An 18064-nucleotide genomic window follows, 5' to 3' on the forward strand; every position below is an offset into this window, starting at 1 on the left:
TTATGTTTGTTTTCGTGTGGGGTTTTTTTTGTGGTTTGTTTTGTAGTAAAGTGTCTTTAGTCAAAAGACATTTTTAGGAGTTGAAATACAGAATTTTGAACGTAAAAATGCAAAAATCTTTACATGTGAAAAACATCTGTTGACCATCTCTGAACGTGTAGATTTTTTTTCACATGTAGAGAATTTAGTTTTTGCTGTGAAATCCTCACATATGACCTCAAACCTGGCAGATGGCCCGTTATCTCAGGTTGTTTTCTTCTGTCAGTGACTGTCGACTCTCACTCGATCTTTCCTGCAGAGTGTGATGCTACAGATCGCGGCCAACTGGATTGTACAGGAGACAAAGGACATTGCAGCTGCCAAGGAGGCCTACATGGCTGAGCATTGTCCGAAACCTTCTCTCAGCGGAGACCAAGCCGCCCTCATGGTGAGAAATCACACTAGTTGGTGTCTCACTAACTCGTGGCCTTCCTTTAAACTAGACTGGCTTTATCCTAAACTTCAGCTATTCAGCCTAATTATCCAAAAACGTGAGCCAGAGTACAGCAGAAACAGTCGTAGTGGTCATGATAATACATTATTTTGTTTAATTTTACGCCGATGATGTTAGATTTTATTTGATTGTGAAAAAGTTTATAAACTGTGCTGAACAAGGAGTCCACAGCCATGCTAGCTGCTTTGTGAGGCTCTCATTGGACCATTAACATGTTTCTTGAGTAACCAATTGTGTTCAGATCTCACTTCCCCACTCTTTCTACCAGCAAACATGCACATCATTCGGACAAACGGAGGGTTTTTAGATTAAAAAAATAACTTAACGTAGAACATTTGCCGAATTTAAGATGAGGCCCAAATAATTAAGAATTTGTCGGAGACACTGTTTCACAAAGTTTATAAAGTTTCTCCTAACTCAACAACTTCAACTTCAAAATTAAGCGATTTCTTTAAGGGAGTCTGGGAACTTTCTCCACCGGCGACAAACACGTAGCCTATCTTGGTAACTGTTTAATGTAGTTGTAAAAATTTGACATGTTTACCATCAATAAAATGTTGTCTTTCATAAATTTAGTGTAAATATCGGCAGGTTAAGATTCACTATAGACACAGAAGCAGACAGACACAGCAATGTTGTGACAAACTGACACTTCTTATAAGGAAAGAAACAACTTTATGTTTTGCATTTAATGCCGAATTTGCAAGATGGCACCAATTATTATGATTCAACTTTTTTTTTTTTCCAATTCCAAAAATGTGCAATCTTTTAAGGGATTCTGGAAATATTGCAGTTACGAGTTCAATGAGAGATCGGTTGAAGCAGACATTTCGTAAACATCTGATGGTAAAGTTTATTGTTCGTGATCTCAGTTTAATTTATTTTATTTTAATAGCACGTATATAAAAAGCAGTATTTTAAAAGGGTCGAACAGGAGTGCAGGAGAGGCTAGAAGTCAAAAATGGCTAGCATCAGTGTTTACATGCTAACATTTGCTGATTGGGTAATTAAAAGATGGTCAGTATGTCATTAGCTCTGCAGGTATTTGGTCATTAACCAAAGTATGAAAACGATCATTAACGTTATTATAATTCATCCCGAGAGCAACGTGAATCCAGGCGATAGCAGTTTAGAGATATGATCAGTAGGTCAATAACATCACATCTGTCTGCGTCTTCAGGAAGCCTGCAAGAAGCTGCACGCCCTCATCGACAAAGTGGATGAAGAGAGGTACGACTTGAACTCCAAAGTGGGCAAAGCTGATAAAGAGGTACGCTTCAAAACTCAGCTGGTACTCAGAGCATTTCACTTCATCGTTCAGTCTTTTAGTGTGTTCGTGTTTGCTGATTTCTGCTTTGGAGAGGCAGCGCTGCAAAGATAGTCAATGAATTGGTTATTGTATGTTCGATTCGTTATTTTAGTCGGATTTCAAGCAAAACTATCAAACATTTACCGGTTCCAGCTTCTTAAATGTGAAGATTTTCTGCTTTTCTTTGTCAATTATGCCAATAAATGAAAAGTCTTTAAGTTTTGAATTGTTGTTTGGACGAAATTAATATGTGATGAGCATTTTATAGACTAAACAATTAATCGATTAATCATGGAAATGGTTGTGTGATTAACTCGATTAACAGCGATTATCAAAACCAGAGAAATTTAGTTTACTCAAATTCAGCGAACGTGACTGAACGTAACGTGAATAAAACTTTAAAACTTTACCTCGTCTGTGAACATCTCTGCCTGAGTCACGTCAAGCAATGTCGGTTGTTTCACCATGAATACAACAACTCCCATGATCCCACGCTCATCCTGTCTGTGTCTCTCAGCTTCGAGCCTTTTGGTTCCTACTGAAGATGTAAATCTATAAAAACACCTCACAGATATTTAGTGTCAGTCATTTCTTTAAACAGCTGCTCACTGTAGCTTATATCAAACAAACAGGAGGATTTGTTTGGGACAATTTTTAGCAGCGGATTGATCCACTAGTGAGTGTTTGTGTCAGCAGGACGGTGTGTGTGTTCGTGGTGATGAAAGAAGGACGACAGTGGAGCTCCAGATACGTTCACTGTCGCTTTGAGTCTGAATATGAATATCACCTCCATCAGATCGAGGACCTGAAGATCAAAGTGGTCGACCTGGCCGGCGTGAAGAAACCCGCTCTGAAGAAAGTGCGTATGTCCGCCGACGCCATGCTGAAGGCTCTGCTGGGCTCCAAACATACGGTCAACATGGACCTGAGGTCCAACCTGAAGCAGGTGAAGAAGGAGGTGAAACAGGAGGTGAGTCTCTACAGCCGGACGTTCAAACAGGTACGAGCAGCAGCAGGAGGTGGACGGACACCTGGTGACTGTCAACTGTTTGTGTCTTGCAGCCTTCGGAGGCGGTCGGCGACTGGCGTCAGAACATCGAGGAGAAGGCTGACAGGAAGAAGATGTTCGAGACCTCCTAAAGATTTTAACTCCGCTGCAGTAGTCGCTCCGGGCCACTTTTTATGGAATTTATGGAATTTTTCATGGAATTGAAATATCTTTTGTTTCATTAAACCTGCCAGTGTCAGCTCGGTCTGTTATTGTACATTTGTAAAGCGAGCGGTTTAGATTAGAGACGACCTCTAAATCTCAAGCTTCTATCTGATGTCGGACTTTTATTCTGGAGTGTGACTTCCTGTTTTTCCTGCTGTGTTGATGTTCACCTTTGACAACTTCCTGCTTTTTAGTGATTTTGTAATAAATGTGTTTGGTTTCCTACACCTGCTGTCATGAGGTATTCTGTCTTTGACTCAGTGACGCACAACACTGCAGACGAAGCGCTCGACACGCCTCGGTCAAATTTAAACCATCTAAAGAAACAGAAGTTCTCCAGATCGACGTTTAGCTCGTTTTCTGCTTGTTTTTGTGAAACGTTAAAGAAAAACTTCCCTTCAAACAGAACAGAAGCAAAGCAGTGCCCTGAGAGACGCTGACTGTCAGTGAAAGTCAATAGTTGCTGCTGATAAATTAAATTGAGAGTGTCAGAGGAGCGAGACGCTGCAGCAGCAGACTGAAGTCTTTGGCGCAGACGAGTGCTGAGTTCTGTTTGAAGGTGGTTTCCAGCTTTAACGAGGTCGTGTTGTACTCTTTGTGGTGCTGTGCATGTCAGTGACGGACCAGACACAATATCCATGATTCTGCTGTTAATATCTTCTATTTTAACTCCACACTTCAGTGTTCAGGGAGCTGTGAAAAGTGAATGTTGACCGGTGCTTGTGTGTTATTATCGCTCGTAGATTCAGGGACATGTTTCATTTTGCTGCTGTTCAACAGTATATCTTTGATAAAAGGTCTCAAAGTTCACTGACGATCTCCCAGAGCTTCAGACCGCTTCTGTCATCACGGTCAAGTTTCATACTTAGGTTGTGTGTTTAAACCTGAAGACGGCCCTGGGAGATTGTTATAAGTGGACTTTGAGTTCAGGATATACTGTAACAGATTTGGGCTTTTTCACACTGCATGTCTTCAGAGTTGACCCTGTTCTAACTGAGCTCAGAACCAGTTGGCCTCAGAACCAATCACAGTGTTTGTTTACATTAACTTCTGGGTAGAAAAGCTGCCTCACACATGAACTTACGTGCAATTTAACTGTCTGTTTTTAAAAGATGTTTACATACAATGAAATGCATGTTTGACGCTTTTATATCTCATTAACACTTTTCACTAAGCTGCACTGTAAAATCTGACAAAGTGACTTTCATTTACCGATCATCTCGAAATTACCAAGTAAATTAGACTAATAATTTTAAGTTATAAGAACTTTTAAAGTAAAGTTGGCTTTTATAATGTCCAGTGTGGGCTGGAGGCCACAGACCAGAGAAGACGACAGCCTGAGTTACCAAAAACCAGTCTGTTGTGAAGATATCAGAGACGCGAGTCAGGTCGGACCACCGTGTTTAATAACTTTAAATGTGAAAGTGACAACAGAAGAAAAACAATTTGAAGTAACTGTTATTTGGTCAACATGATCCACGTTGTGTTGCTGTTTGTCCTGCGTGAGATGTTTGTTTGAACACAGCTGATGTTGACCAGTAAGACTTAGACTAAAGTCGTGGTTAGCCAGTGTGAAAGCTTCCTGAGCCTGTTGCCGTGTGCTGAGTGCAACGTGAATTTTATTTCACTCTTATTTCACTCTGGTATCTTTTATCTCTGTTAACTAACTGCTGTACAGTGGCCGATGTAGTGAGTTCACCATTTTGTCGTGCTGTGAAAAGTACAGCCAACAGTCACTATCCGAGCATTATATCCCATCATGCATTTCGCTGGAGGGTAAAAAAAAAAGAAATGACGCAGGCGGTGTCCAAAAGTCGTCCTTTGTCAGATCTTACAGTGCAGGTTAAAGTCAGTGTGAAAAGCCCGTTCCTGAGGTCAGATATCAAGTCAACATACATATTATATAAGTTTTTAAAATATATTGAATTAACATACACTTATAGGCAGCATGTATTATGTAAACCTACACATCTCTCTACTTTAAACTGTGATCAGTGCCTTTAGCTTTTTTAATCACATATATTTTATGTGAAGTACCAAGTGGAGTTATACTTTAATAATATTTCTGTATTTTCAAAGTTTCAAAAACTACAAATATGTGAAGAGATGCATGTTTCCAACACTTTTCTTTGAGTCCCCTCATTTAGCATCACAGCAGCAGATATTAAGACATTTTAGAAGTTTTATTAATGTAGAGTATTTGTCATAATTATAACTTCTCCCCTTGAAGGCACATTTTACATTATTATAACTGTTTTAATATGTTGTCATTAGTTACATCAGCCCGGGTCCCCTCATGAAATACAATATTTACACTTCTATCTGCTTACTTACTTATTAAATGTGTGCATACTGCTTGTTTTTGCTAAATGAGGGTATTTAAAGTGACGTGTTGGCGCCTGCTCAGACCACACGGTGTCAGCAGAGGACTTCCTGTCCGACAGCTGCTGTCCTCTGCAAAGTATTTAAATCACAACATGATCACAAATCACTTCTTCTTACACTTTAGCTTCAGTCAGAAACTTTGGACAAACACATTCACATTTTATTGTAATTGATGACCTCGGTCATAAAGTTTACTGGTTGTTGATGAGATGAGTTTGTTACTGATGTCTGATGTTACTGCCTGAGCAGGACGGACTACATCAAGTTTAAAAAAGCCATTTTTATGTAATTTAAAGTTTTACTTGAAGGAGTTTTTACTTTGTTCCTCCATTGATGAAAATATGATTGTTTCCTGATCATCCGTATTGATCAGAGATGGACACTGAACTGTCAGACAGGAGGTGAGTGGCTCTGTATGTTTTTACCTGCAGTGTTTGGTTCTTAAAGATAAAGTGCTGATCTTTGTATTTCATGTTGTTTTATTTCTTTGTGTTTTCAGCTGCTGTCTGAGCTGCAGCAACACAACAGCGATGAACACGGTGCGTCTTTAAACTATTTATGACACGACACATGTTTGTTGTTGTGGTTTGATACAAAGTTGCATGCACTTCAGTCGTCCAGGTTGCTCTGTTAATACTCTTCAGTTGTTAATATTGAAATATTTCCCATGACGTGATTTTAAGAGTGTGACGTCACAGCGACTCGTTAACCAACATGACTGTAAACATGCTGTGTCAGCCAAAAGGCTAATCACTGAAATCCAACCACTCGTGTCCATCTGGACTGCTGCTGAACGCTCACTCTGCTAAATAATCTCACTTTAACACAAGAGCATGTTTCAGCTCCATCTGTGGAGGATTTCACAATGACGTTAGATTTTAAGGTTCATCCAGCTGAAGTCTTGTTTTTCTTGAGTCTGTCCAGGTCCCTTCGTGTCCGTCCCGTCCCACTGAAGACTGCTGACCACCTCGTGCAGCCCCGACATCAATAATGAAGGATTTATGAGGTGAGTGGTTAAAGGATGAAGGTATTTCAGGAGCTCATTGGCCTGGTTGGTCTCAGTGTTCCTCATGGCCATAAAAGAGGAACCTTTAAATCCCCGTCCAAGCACATATATACCCCCACAGATTTCACTTTTTAGTCTGTGACTCCCTCGCTGTCCTCCTGTCCGTCTCTGCCGCCTCGTCATCGTCACTTTGTAGGTGAGAAACTCTTTTACTTTGTGGTGTGTTAAACTGTTAAACTAAAACAACAGATTAATAACCTTCTACAGAAAGTCTTACATCAGCACGCGGTTTGGTTTGGAGGACGTTATTGTATTTTCTGTTTATATTCAAGTAATAATGCTGTTTTTACAAGGTCGGTGTGGTGACTGTTGGAGGATATTTTCAGTGTGCAGATCATTTTCCAAACTTGAGATTATGTTTTACGGTCTCGCTCTCTGAACCGGACGCTCACTAGTCTCAGAGTCAAACCTCTCACATTAGTTAGATGCTTTGTTTTATCTTTTTTCATAACTTTCACAATCAGAACTTGTTTGTAAAGAAGTCTTTAGTTCCTGTTTCCCGTTTCATTTAACTGTGTGAGTGAAAAACAACCTAAATATCAGATTACCACAGACATGTGATTACATCGTCAGCATCTTTCAAACCAAACCAGCCTAAATCTGAGATTAGGTTAGAAAAAATAGAAAATTAGGTTCAAGTCTGAATACTCGTTTAGTGTTTGATTCAGGTGTTGAGATAAAATGTTTGGTTGGTGTATTTTTGGTTACTACATGACTGAATGTTGGCGCTTGTGTTCGCGTCAGACGAGCTCGTATTCTTCCCACATTCCCCTGAATGTCATCGTTGACCTCTGACCCTGAGCCAGGATTAGCACTGACCTGATTGGCTCAGGTCCTCGGTCATTAACATGGAGACTCACGTTTCTATTTTTAAATGCTGAAATGACCAAATATACTCGAGTCCCTTGGGACCTGAAGACGGGACCCCCGAGGCCCCCAGAGGCCCTCAGACCTCAGTTTGACAATCACAGAAACAGGATTTTAAATTTAAATTAATTGAAATGAGCTAAATGTACTTAGTTACATTCAATCACTGCATTTGTCAAAACGAAGGTAAACAGAGGTTTATTCCAGATGTCTGGCTCTTGACGTTTAAAGAAAAGTAAAGATTTTGGCAGAAAACAAGTATTTATACTCACCAAAGTAATTTATTTAAACAGGAGTAGTTTTAATATCTGAGTATCTGACAAACAGTCGTGATTGTCTCATATTTTTGTCCCCATTATTTACAGAGTCTGTCACTGAAAGAAGCCAAGATGTCTGAGTAAGTATGAGTTTATTCTCTTGGAAATATTGAACCCAGAAATCTTTAGAAACCATCTACAGTCTGGATTTATTCTTTTTAAATAAAGAGAAAAAACTGTTTAACGATTTGAACTAAAATCATTTAATAACACTCTGTTCTGAGAACCTGTGGAAGTCGTTATTAACTTCACTTCTTCATTAATTAAAGGGGAAAGAAGATGACATCGAGCCGCAGGCATCATCTCAAGGTAACGTCTAACAGGACGAACAGGACTTGTTATTTCTTAATCGTGTTGTGGCCAGAATATGATTGTAGCTTGACGTAAAATAAAAAACATTTTGATTTAGCTGTAATAACCGCAGAGTCTCTGTGTTCTCGTCCCGCAGAGTCTGATGCTGCAGATCGCTGCCAACTGGATCGAGCAGGAAACCGCCGACATCGCAGCCGCCAAAGAAGCTTACATGGCGGAGAAATGCGCCACCCCCGACCTGAGCGGAGACCAGGCGGCTCTGATGGTAAAAACACACCAATCAAACGTCGCCCCGAGTCCAACAGAGACCAGGAACAGAGCTCATGTTTCTTTTCACGTCGACAGGAAATCTGCAAAAAGCTGCACCAGTCCCTCGACAAGATCGACGAGGAAAGATACGACGCCGAGGCCAAAGTGGAAAAGAGCGACAAAGAGGTACACAGATGTGTGATGTGAAGAGCTGTATCGCAGGAAACTGGACGTGTTTCAGTTGGTTGAAGATGTTTCATCTCTCATCCAAGAGGCTTCTTCAGTTAAACTTCAAGTTAAACTGAGAAGCCTCTTGGATGTGAGGTGAACTGTTATGGATTAGTAGATGTTCACATTTCCATTATTTTCTGGGCTTTTAGTCTCGAGCTGAGACTGAGTCTTCAACTTGGAAACAACTGAAACATCATTTGATAGCTGGAGACATTTTTTTGTTTCCAGGGTGAGAATGAACTCTCTGTTTCTGGTTTTCCTGTAATAATAGTTACAACATGATGAACAGAACAAGACACAACTGAACACACGGTCGAGATAAAAACACCAGAAACAAACAGATACAGAACACAAGACCGGATGAAACGGAGCAGAGAGTAAAAACCTTTTAGAGGAGGAATAAAAACTGGATTTAATATACAAAAAAGGGTCATTCCACCAACGTTACAGGTCTTGGGGAGTGTTTCTGCACATGTGAGAAAAGAGGAAGTGTAACGCTGCATTCAGGTGCTCCTCAGAACGTCGTTCTTCCGACTTCGGTGTGTTCATGTGCGTCATGTTGGAACAACAACACGTCGTCAGCTGTCTCCAGTATTTGAGTGACAAGGAGACGATACAATGACTTCAGCAGAAGTTTCTTACCATCGGCCCAAAGTTTTTCTCCCACTTTTCTGACTTGAGACGGGATTCACCTGAATATTCCAGTGCACAGTAAACTCTGAAGTCAGTCAGTGGCTCAGGTGCATTGTGGGTAATGTAGGCAGCAGGTTTTTTAAAAGGAAGAAGAACGCGTTGAATATAAAAGATGATTTATTTTGAATCAGCTGTATCGATTCTGATCATTTGTTTTTAAAGTGTTACATGAGTGCAATGCAAAACCTACATTACCCACAATGCAATGCAATGAGTGACATCACTGGAGGATATTTATCAGATTTCATTTATCGTCCTCTGGAGCCACAAAAGACTTCATACTACTTTCTCCACACGTGCAGTAACTCTCCTTAAGACCTGTCAACACGCTTCAACGTGGAAACATGGCGGAGTGACCCTTTAAAGTCACCTCCGCTGGACATTTCATCTGCTTCGGCTGCTGTCAGAAGACATTTTAGTGTCTGTGAGCGTCCGTCTGTGTTTTTCAGATCGCTGAGCTGAAGCTGAAGGTGGTCGAGCTGGCCGGCGTGAAGAAACCCGCCCTGAAGAAAGTCCGTATGTCCGCCGACGCCATGCTGCAGGCTCTGCTGGGAGGAAAACACAAGGTGACCATGGACCTGAGAGCCAACCTGAAGCAGGTCAAGAAGGAGGTCAAAGAGGAGGTGAGACGCCGTTACACATTTTACTTTAAACGTGAACTCGCTGTCGAACACGTGAGCGTCATGTCGGATCTGTGTGTCCTGCAGGGAGGAGACGGAGTCGGAGACTGGCGTAAGAACATCGAGGACAAAGCTGACAGGAAGAAGATGTTCGAGACGTCCTAAAAGACTTTCACTTCCTCTCTTCCACTGTTGCATCTGAACTGGAAAAACTCGTGCCATTAAATTGTTTTTTGGAATAAGGCATCGCTGTCACACTGCAGTTATTTTCCACTCGATGTTTGGAGGTTTAGACTCGAAAAACTCATTTATTAGTTAAATTATTAATGTTATTAATAAGCAGATAGTTACTGATGTTGATCTGAAGCTGAGACGTTTCCCTGCAGATATAAACTCTTACAAACACATAGAGACTAACTACAAATATCCCTTTAACTCCAGCTGAGAACAATAAGTTCACAACATGAAAGTGTAAATCTCCTCTTACTGCAGACTTTAGTTGAGTGTTACGCTCACAGTGAACCACCAGATGTCAGCAGAGAGCCTGTTCTCTGCTGGATGTTTTCGGTCTCGGTCAGGTCTCGAAGCTTCCTCCCAAATATTTTCATCAAATCGCAGTTTGACTTCATCACAAACGAACCTGGAGCAACATGAAGTCCTTCTGATGGTGAGTAACTTCCTGTTCCTCCTCTCACTTCACTCTTTAACCTGACTGTTGCATGAAGTTTAACCTGAAGGATCAACACTGTGAAACAGAGAAACGCTTCAACTGTGGCTGTCACAGACTAAATTAAGATCTCGTGACTCAGATAAGAATTAAAACTTTAAATAAAGTTGTGTTGGACTGACGCTGCGTCCACGAGCTCCTCTGATGGTCTCGTTTCCTGAGTTGGGAAGTCGTTCTTCTGACTTCTGTGTGTTCGTGTTGCACTGTGGGAGCAACATGGACGCCAGAAACAAGTTGTTCAAACATCATGTTGACAGAAGTTTCCAGTATTTGAGAGAAAAGGACGAGCAAAGGAAACAATACAGTGACTATACAAGCACAATGTGATTTATTCTTCATTATACAACAAAACGAAATGATCATAAACTTCATGCTGCAGAAATAACAGAACATTTATACAAAAATACAAATACAAATACACGTAAACACAGCGTCGTCTGAATCTGTCTGTGAGCAGCAGAGGACAAAAACTGAATCAAACCTTCTTCAACAGACAAACAAACCCTGACAGTCACGTCCATCTCGTGTGTTTTTCTTCCAACTATTAAAAAAAAGCCTCTCAGGGAGTTTGAAGTCACAGTGCATGCTGGGAAGTCTGCGAACATGCTGATCGTGAGTTGATTGATCAAAACACTTTGAGTCTGAAGAAGTTGTGTTTTGAAAATAAATTCAGTTTAATGAACTTAAACGAAAAATAAACAAGTCTTTGATATTTGTGTTGGTTTGCTGGAGGATCAGCTGATCCCTGTGAGCTCTCCTGCCTGATCTCTGACAGTGTAACAGCTTCGCAGGCTGCTCTCTCTGCTGGTATAAAGGCAGCTGAGTTGTGACATTAATCATGTCGCCCTCGCTGCCTGTTGTGTAACAATCACCTCGTCTCCGTGGGGGGGAACCTGATAGCGTCTCCTCGCCGTTCAGTCCAAGGAGGCGACTTCCTGCGGCAGAAATTTACGAGGTTCCTCGGAGAGTTGTGGAGGTATTTCTGGAGCCTGCCGGCCCATTGGTCTGAAGTGGCTCTGCTACCATAAAGAGGGCTGACTTTTCTGCTGAGCGAGCACTTCACACCCTATATACCCTGTTTAATCTCTACTGTTAGGAGTTGGCAGTGTCTCCCCCCCTTCTTCGTCTTCCTCCTCCTCGTCACGTTCAGTAGGTGAGAGTCTCTGCTGCTCGGCTTCGTTCGCTCCGGTAGGAAACAATACAGAGAGTCACGCTGAGGTCCGGTTCGACAGGTGGGACTGAGTTTGTTCTGCAGAGCTGGTTTTTATCTGGTTTTTAAAAGGTGCTGCTGCAGGTGTGACCTCTGACCTCTGAGGCTGCGTTCAAGATGTGTGGAGGTAGAATCAGAGACCGTTGGACTTGCTGAAGGACTCTGTAGGACTCTGAGCTGAGGAGTGAAATAACGACGGGACGTTCAGGCAGGTTCACGTTCGGACTTTGAAGATAATTTATCGTTTTGTTGTTCGAGCTTCTTCAAGTGAAAATCAGTTTTTGGCGACTCGATGGTGTTTGTTTCGTGAAGCTTCGCGGTGACGGAGACATTCTGAGGTTAATGTTTAAAATACTGAAGGTTCATTTTGTCAGTTTTGATTTTAAATCTTTAAAACTCAACGTCCAGACGGAAAGAGCTTCATCTGAAGAGTCCGTACTTTCACAATAATTTAATGAGATTATAATTTTAAAGAAAAATAAAATGTTATCTGGTGCAAATTATATGAAACATTGAATGTCCTTGATTGTTTGCTCGCTGGTCGAGTCAGATTTCATGACAGAAGAGTTTGTTGGTTACTGATGACAGCTGTTTGACTGTAATTAGCACAGTGACTGCCAGAGACTTTTGTTGCTTTGTGAGATGAATCTGACGTCTTTCTGGATGTAAGTTGAATTATTTGTGGTTGTTTTGTATGAAAATAAGAAGATTTGAGTTTTTGTGAAGTCGACGGTGGAGAAAGTTCCTGCTGACGATTTAAAGCTGTAAACTGTCTGAATCTGGACCAGAAGAGTTCGTCCTGTTGCCCAAAAAACAAATGTTCTCATGAATCTGTATTTTATAGTTTTGTGACACGCTCGGTGTCGGCCGGCGGTTTACATGCCTGCAGGATGTCAGAGTTGGTGTTAACGCCTCTCGCTGCGTGCTTGGCGCCACATTTGGTTCCTCTGCCGGTGGCCTTTTCGTGCTCGGACCGTCGGCTCGCTGTAAGAAGTCAGATTCCAGTCAGAACGTCTTCTGAGGGGCCAACTGTTCAGCGCCGGGGGCCCCGGCATCTGACCCCACCCAGCCCAAATTAGCCGGTTTGTGATGGCTTGCAGACGGTATTTCCATGATAGTGAAGCGTGTCGTGTTTCGGGTCAAAAGGTTGCTGATCGATAACGTGGAGGCCTGCAGAGCTCAGCTGTGGACGGTCAGTCAGAGAGCTTTATGTGTCCTGTCAGCTCGTGATTAACTGATGAGTGTCTTCTGTCTCTGAACAGGGTGTGAAGATCACAAACCGCCAAAATGTCTGAGTGAGTACACCTCGTCCTCTTCTTCTCCTCTGTTAAATGTCTGTCTTTAAATCAGAACCAGGATGTCAAACTTCATCTCTGTTTGTGCCGTTTTTCGTCCTTGTTAAGACTCGTCGGGCTCAGCTTGTCGGGCTCAGCCGCCTGGTAAACACTTTGTCTATTTACAGGTTGTTAAACTCCTGATAATCTCCGAGGAAGTTTTGGATTTAGACACCAGATAGTGTGTCACAACACGGTGTCTGTAATCCAGAGCGGAGTGACGATCGATCACACAGAACGCAGCGATTAATATCACGAGTTCTCCTCGTTAGTGTTTTTCAGGGTTCTGATCCGTTACTTAGTCGACGCCACGATGGAAAAAAAAAACTTAATTTGGTCGTAATTAACGAGAAAAGTTCTGAAATAGTTATTTTAATTCAGATTTAGTTTGTTTAGTTGAGTTTAAAGTCAGTCGTTTGTAGAAAAACTCCATTAAAACCCAAATAAATATATTTTTTAATTAATTTATTAGTTAATTAATTAATTAATTTTCTTTTTGTCATATATGTATAATTATATTCTGCTTGTAGACGAATGTATCGTTCATATGTTCTGTGTTTCTGCAGTTAAAGGAGCAGTCTGTAGTTTTATGTTAATGAGAAGAGAAACAAACAAACGCTCTTTGTTTTCATGACTGAATAAACAAACTGACCTTAAAGGACAAAAACACAATTTATACTGTTTTTACTTGTTTATATGTGGCGGACCCTGCCACCTTTCTAGCTTCAAACAGTGTTCTGGGACCTTATTTTCCTCTGAGATCAGCTCGTTTATTCACTGATGGAAGAAAAGTTTGTTTTATTACCTCATTAATATTGTAAATATTAAAATTCTGAGTCTGAGTTTCTTCTCCAAAACTACGTAGTGCCCCTTTAATTAAAAGTAATTAATTGAATGTGTAGCATTAATTAATTAGGTCCTAATTAGTGATATTGGTTAATGGGAAGAATTTGCAGATACATATCACTTCCTGTCGAGGAAACTACGTCGTGTGAAGTTTTATCTGTTAGTTTGTTATTTATTTATAAAAATACGACACGAACACATGAAGTCCTGTTCAGCAACCTTCATTAAAGCTGAGGGAGGCGTTCAATGTCTGACAATAAGACAGATCAGAACATTGGAAATTAGAAAAAAATAGAAAAATTGATAATATGATCAAGCAAAGACGACAAAAAGCATCGCAGACAGCCGAAGAGGAAAATAAGATCAGATGAGATAGAAGGGGAGAGCATCAATTAAAAACAGTAACAAAGCAGAAAGAACAATATTAACAATATAAATAAGAAACAAAGCTTCACGTTGAGATTGCAATGATGTAGATTAAATCGTTATTTAATGTCGGGGAACATCTGAAATCTAAAATGTAAACTCTGCAGAGTGAATGTCTGAGTGTGGACGGACAGACGGACACACTGACAGACTGACGTCCATGAAGCTGCTGCTGAGTCTAAAGTGACTTGAACACATGTGAATGTTCAGCCTGAAGGTCAAACGTCAGCTTCAGATGACAGCAGCTGGACGTGTCGATGGCATGTGAGAGGAACGATCTCTGCACACAGACTTTCAATAAGAAGCTCTTTAAACTATATTAATACATTTTTATGTGAAGATTTCAAATAGTCGCGCCTTGTTTTTAACGCCTCGAATTAAAAAGCATTAAACATGTGACTCGCTAACTGCTCCCCCTGGTGTCCAGGCTAGGCTATGCTAAGCTAACCAGCTGCCGGCTGCAGCTTCATATTTCGTGAGAGTGGAATCGATCTGAACACCGACAGTTCAACCAAAAGTCATCATCTCCTCCCTCCACGCTGACGGGAAGTCAGGTGAAGCTTCGTCGTCCACGAAACATTTTCCTTTCTTCCAAACAAACGTAAAATGTCTCCACACAGCTCGTCCAGGACTAATCCAGGTCTCCAGGAGCCCCGAAATCCAAAAATTGATTTGATAAGTTTGAGACGCAGTTGAGTTTTGAGCTGATGCTCCGTCTTCAGACGGGCTGTGCTTTTAGCTCAGCTGCTGAAGTGAAGATTTCTGCTAGTAAGAAGCTTTAAATAACATGTTTTCACATCAGTTTGTGATCTGGGGCCTCCTGGAGACGAGTCTCAGCTCCTTCAGTTGTTTAGGAGAAGGCAGCGACACACAAATGTTTTGTGGACTACGACACTTCACCTGAGAGAAGAGCAGATGACGCCTGAACTTTTTATTAGTGGCTGAACTGTTCCTTTAATAAAAGCTCTTCCAGGACTCAGTGTGTGTGATTTCTGTCCGACAGGGGAAAGAAGATGACCTCCAGCCGCAGGCATCATCTGAAGGTGAGAATAATCCCTCTTTTCCTTTTTCATTGAAATCTTTCACTGTTTAACTTTTGAGTTAAACTTTATTTTCTCGCCTCTCTGCAGAGTTTGATGCTTCAGATCGCGGCCAACTGGATCGAGCAGGAGAAGAAGGACATCGAGGAGGCGAAGGTGAACTACATGGCCGATAACTGCCCCGCCCCCGACCTCTCCGGAGACCAGGCCGCCCTCATGGTGAGACGACGACGATGTCTCTGGACCGTGTGCCGGTCCGGAGACATCGTCCTGTTTGAAGTAAAAAGGTTCATCCAGACTTTTCTCTGCTGCTGAAGCTCCTCTGTCTCTCTCTCTCTCTGTGTGAAGCAGGATTATTATCGTTAACTAAAACCAAAATAAGTAAACTGAAAATAGATAAAATGATTACGTTACAAACAAATTAAAATAAAATAAGAATATATTTCTCTTTTTATTTTAAAGCAAATCCAGTTTCAGTTTTGAATCAGCAGCATTTAGCAGCACATGTAGCATCATGTACTTCTGACACATCAAACCTGCCTGAACGAAAAACAAATGAGAACAACACAGTAGAGCGTATACCTCCGCCAAGGCAAGGCGAGTTTATTCGTACAGCGCCACTCAGACACGAGACGATTCAAAGTGCTTCAGAGGAAAAGTGTTGGTCAGTCGTGTGTGAGATTAACGATCGTGTTCACAGTGTTTACGTGACGTTCGTTTGTTTCGTGCGTCGACAGGAACTCTGCAAGAAGATCAACGCCGCCATCGAGAAGATCGACGACGAGAGGTACGACGCCGAGGCCAAAGTGCAGAAGGCCGACAAAGAGGTGAGACGCAGAGTCACCTGACAGGACGATCTCAGGTGAAGCGACGAGCGTTTGAATGTTTTTATCAAAGCTGAAGAAAAAGACGACAGGAAGTTTTTCTTCTGTTAAACTGTATTTTGCTAATTTTGGTTTATTTTATTTTTTTAGTTTATTTTTGATGCTGATGCTTCAGGATTTGTACATTTGATACAGGAAGTTTTAACTAATAACAACTGTTTTTGGGTGATTTTGTCTGAAATGTGTCCATTTAAACAGTTTTTGTTTGACATTAATGTGTGTTTCTAACAAGTTTGACTCTTTTTACCCAAAACTTTAACTGATGTCAGCATTTTAACCTGTTTTACCCTCGTTCTTCAGGTTTTTGCCCCAAATTTCAACATTTTAATCAAAAGCCCAATCAAGCTGAAAGAACAGGGAGCGTTTCTGAGCACAAACCTCTAAATGAATCGTGTTTTTGTCGACCTCTGATCGACCTTCATGTGTAGTTTTAAGTTGTGTGAGTTTTTAATTCTTTAAATTCAGAGTTTTTGAGGGGAAACTGCTTCTTGATTGGTGGATTTTGCATTTTTGAATTGAGTGAAATGATCCTTTTTGACTGTCGTCGGGTCTCTTTTGGATTTTGTTTCCTTTTATTATAAATATAATTCATGCCCGTCTGGTCCTGGTCGGTTTCTCAAACACTGATACTCTTGTTTTTAAGTAAACGTTGTAGCTTTAGCGTTAGCATCACAGAGGGAAACTGTCACTTATTATCCATAAACATCAACGTCCCTTCCGAGAACGCGTCCACAACATCTGCACTAACGCGTCGTCTTGTGTCTCCGCCTGCAGATTGAGGACCTGAAGCTGAAGGTGGTCGAGCTGGCCGGAGTGAAGAAACCCGCCCTGAAGAAAGTACGTATGTCTGCTGACGCCATGCTGCAGGCTCTGCTGGGAGGAAAACACAAGGTGACCATGGACCTGAGAGCCAACCTGAAGCAGGTCAAGAAGGAGGTCAAAGAGGAGGTGAGGAAGCGTCACGTGACACAACCTGAGTAAACATCACGCGTTGAAATGTAATCAGAGTATCAACAGAGGAGTAAAAGTAAATTACATATATTTACATGTGTGTGTATAATTTATTAACTTTAAAAATGTGCCACCACGGCTCTGATGCAGAATGTAATCTGCAAAGTAACTGTAACTAAAGTTATCAAGTAAATGTAGTGAAGTAAAAAAAAGTCCAGTATTTGATTTCAGAATGAAATGAAGTACAAATGAAGTATAAAGACACAAAAACTGGGAATACTCGAGTACAAGCCCCTAAAAACTGTACTCTATTACTGTACTTGAGTAAATGTACTCAGTTACATTTCAACACTGCTGTAATCTGATTTCTCTGATGCAAATAAAATAAAAAATGAAACATCCGGAAGAACAAAAAAAGACATTAAGACATGAAAGTGTAAGAAGTTGCATGTAATCTGATAAACTATCAGATTACATGCAACTTCTTCTGGAGCCTTTTGTGGCTCATACTACTTTTTATACTTACAGTACTCCCCAAGACCTGTAAACACACCTGAATGTGGAAAAATGGTGGAGTTACCCTTTAACTTGCTTTTGACAACAGTTTTACTGCCGTGTTTTAAGAAAATACGATCGTAGGGACTTCAGAGGATTTCTTGCCTTGTACTTGATTACAAGTTTATTTTTACACTTAATATTTGTCATTTAAAGGGTTAAAACACGAGTGGCTGCGTTTTGTCCCAAAGTTTTCGTGTTAACGAGTCGTTGTTGTCATTGTTGTCGTTGTTGTCGTCGTTGTGCAGAACACAGAGGCGGGCGACTGGCGTAAGAACATCGAGGATAAGGCCGACAGGAAGAAGATGTTCGAGACTTCCTAAAACCCTCCTGAGG

At 41.1% G+C, this 18064-nt stretch overlaps 3 protein-coding genes across 3 annotated transcripts; all 3 read left to right on the plus strand.

Moving 5' to 3' along the window:
* Positions 1 to 301: 301 nt before the first annotated feature.
* LOC141001406 (troponin I, fast skeletal muscle-like) lies at positions 302 to 3047 on the plus strand. Its single transcript, XM_073472473.1, has 4 exons — positions 302 to 427; positions 1674 to 1763; positions 2599 to 2772; positions 2865 to 3047. Exons 1-4 carry the CDS (start codon positions 305 to 307, stop codon positions 2940 to 2942), a joined length of 465 nt encoding a protein of 154 aa, XP_073328574.1. The 5' UTR covers positions 302 to 304; the 3' UTR covers positions 2943 to 3047.
* A 4882-nt stretch (positions 3048 to 7929) lies between these two features.
* On the plus strand, positions 7930 to 9920 carry LOC141000844 (troponin I, fast skeletal muscle-like). Its single transcript, XM_073471723.1, has 5 exons — positions 7930 to 7959; positions 8099 to 8227; positions 8308 to 8397; positions 9585 to 9758; positions 9843 to 9920. Exons 1-5 carry the CDS (start codon positions 7930 to 7932, stop codon positions 9918 to 9920), a joined length of 501 nt encoding a protein of 166 aa, XP_073327824.1.
* A 5367-nt stretch (positions 9921 to 15287) lies between these two features.
* LOC141000847 (troponin I, fast skeletal muscle-like) lies at positions 15288 to 18051 on the plus strand (the record flags this gene model as incomplete). The annotated part of the gene is made up of 5 exons (XM_073471727.1): positions 15288 to 15341; positions 15429 to 15557; positions 16076 to 16165; positions 16997 to 17170; positions 17977 to 18051. Coding segments are annotated over 5 exons (522 nt in total), but the record flags the coding sequence as incomplete, so codon positions are not given.
* Positions 18052 to 18064: the final 13 nt, after the last annotated feature.

Source organism: Pagrus major, chromosome 8 (assembly GCF_040436345.1).
Source record: "Pagrus major chromosome 8, Pma_NU_1.0".
NCBI lineage: Eukaryota > Metazoa > Chordata > Actinopteri > Spariformes > Sparidae > Pagrus > Pagrus major.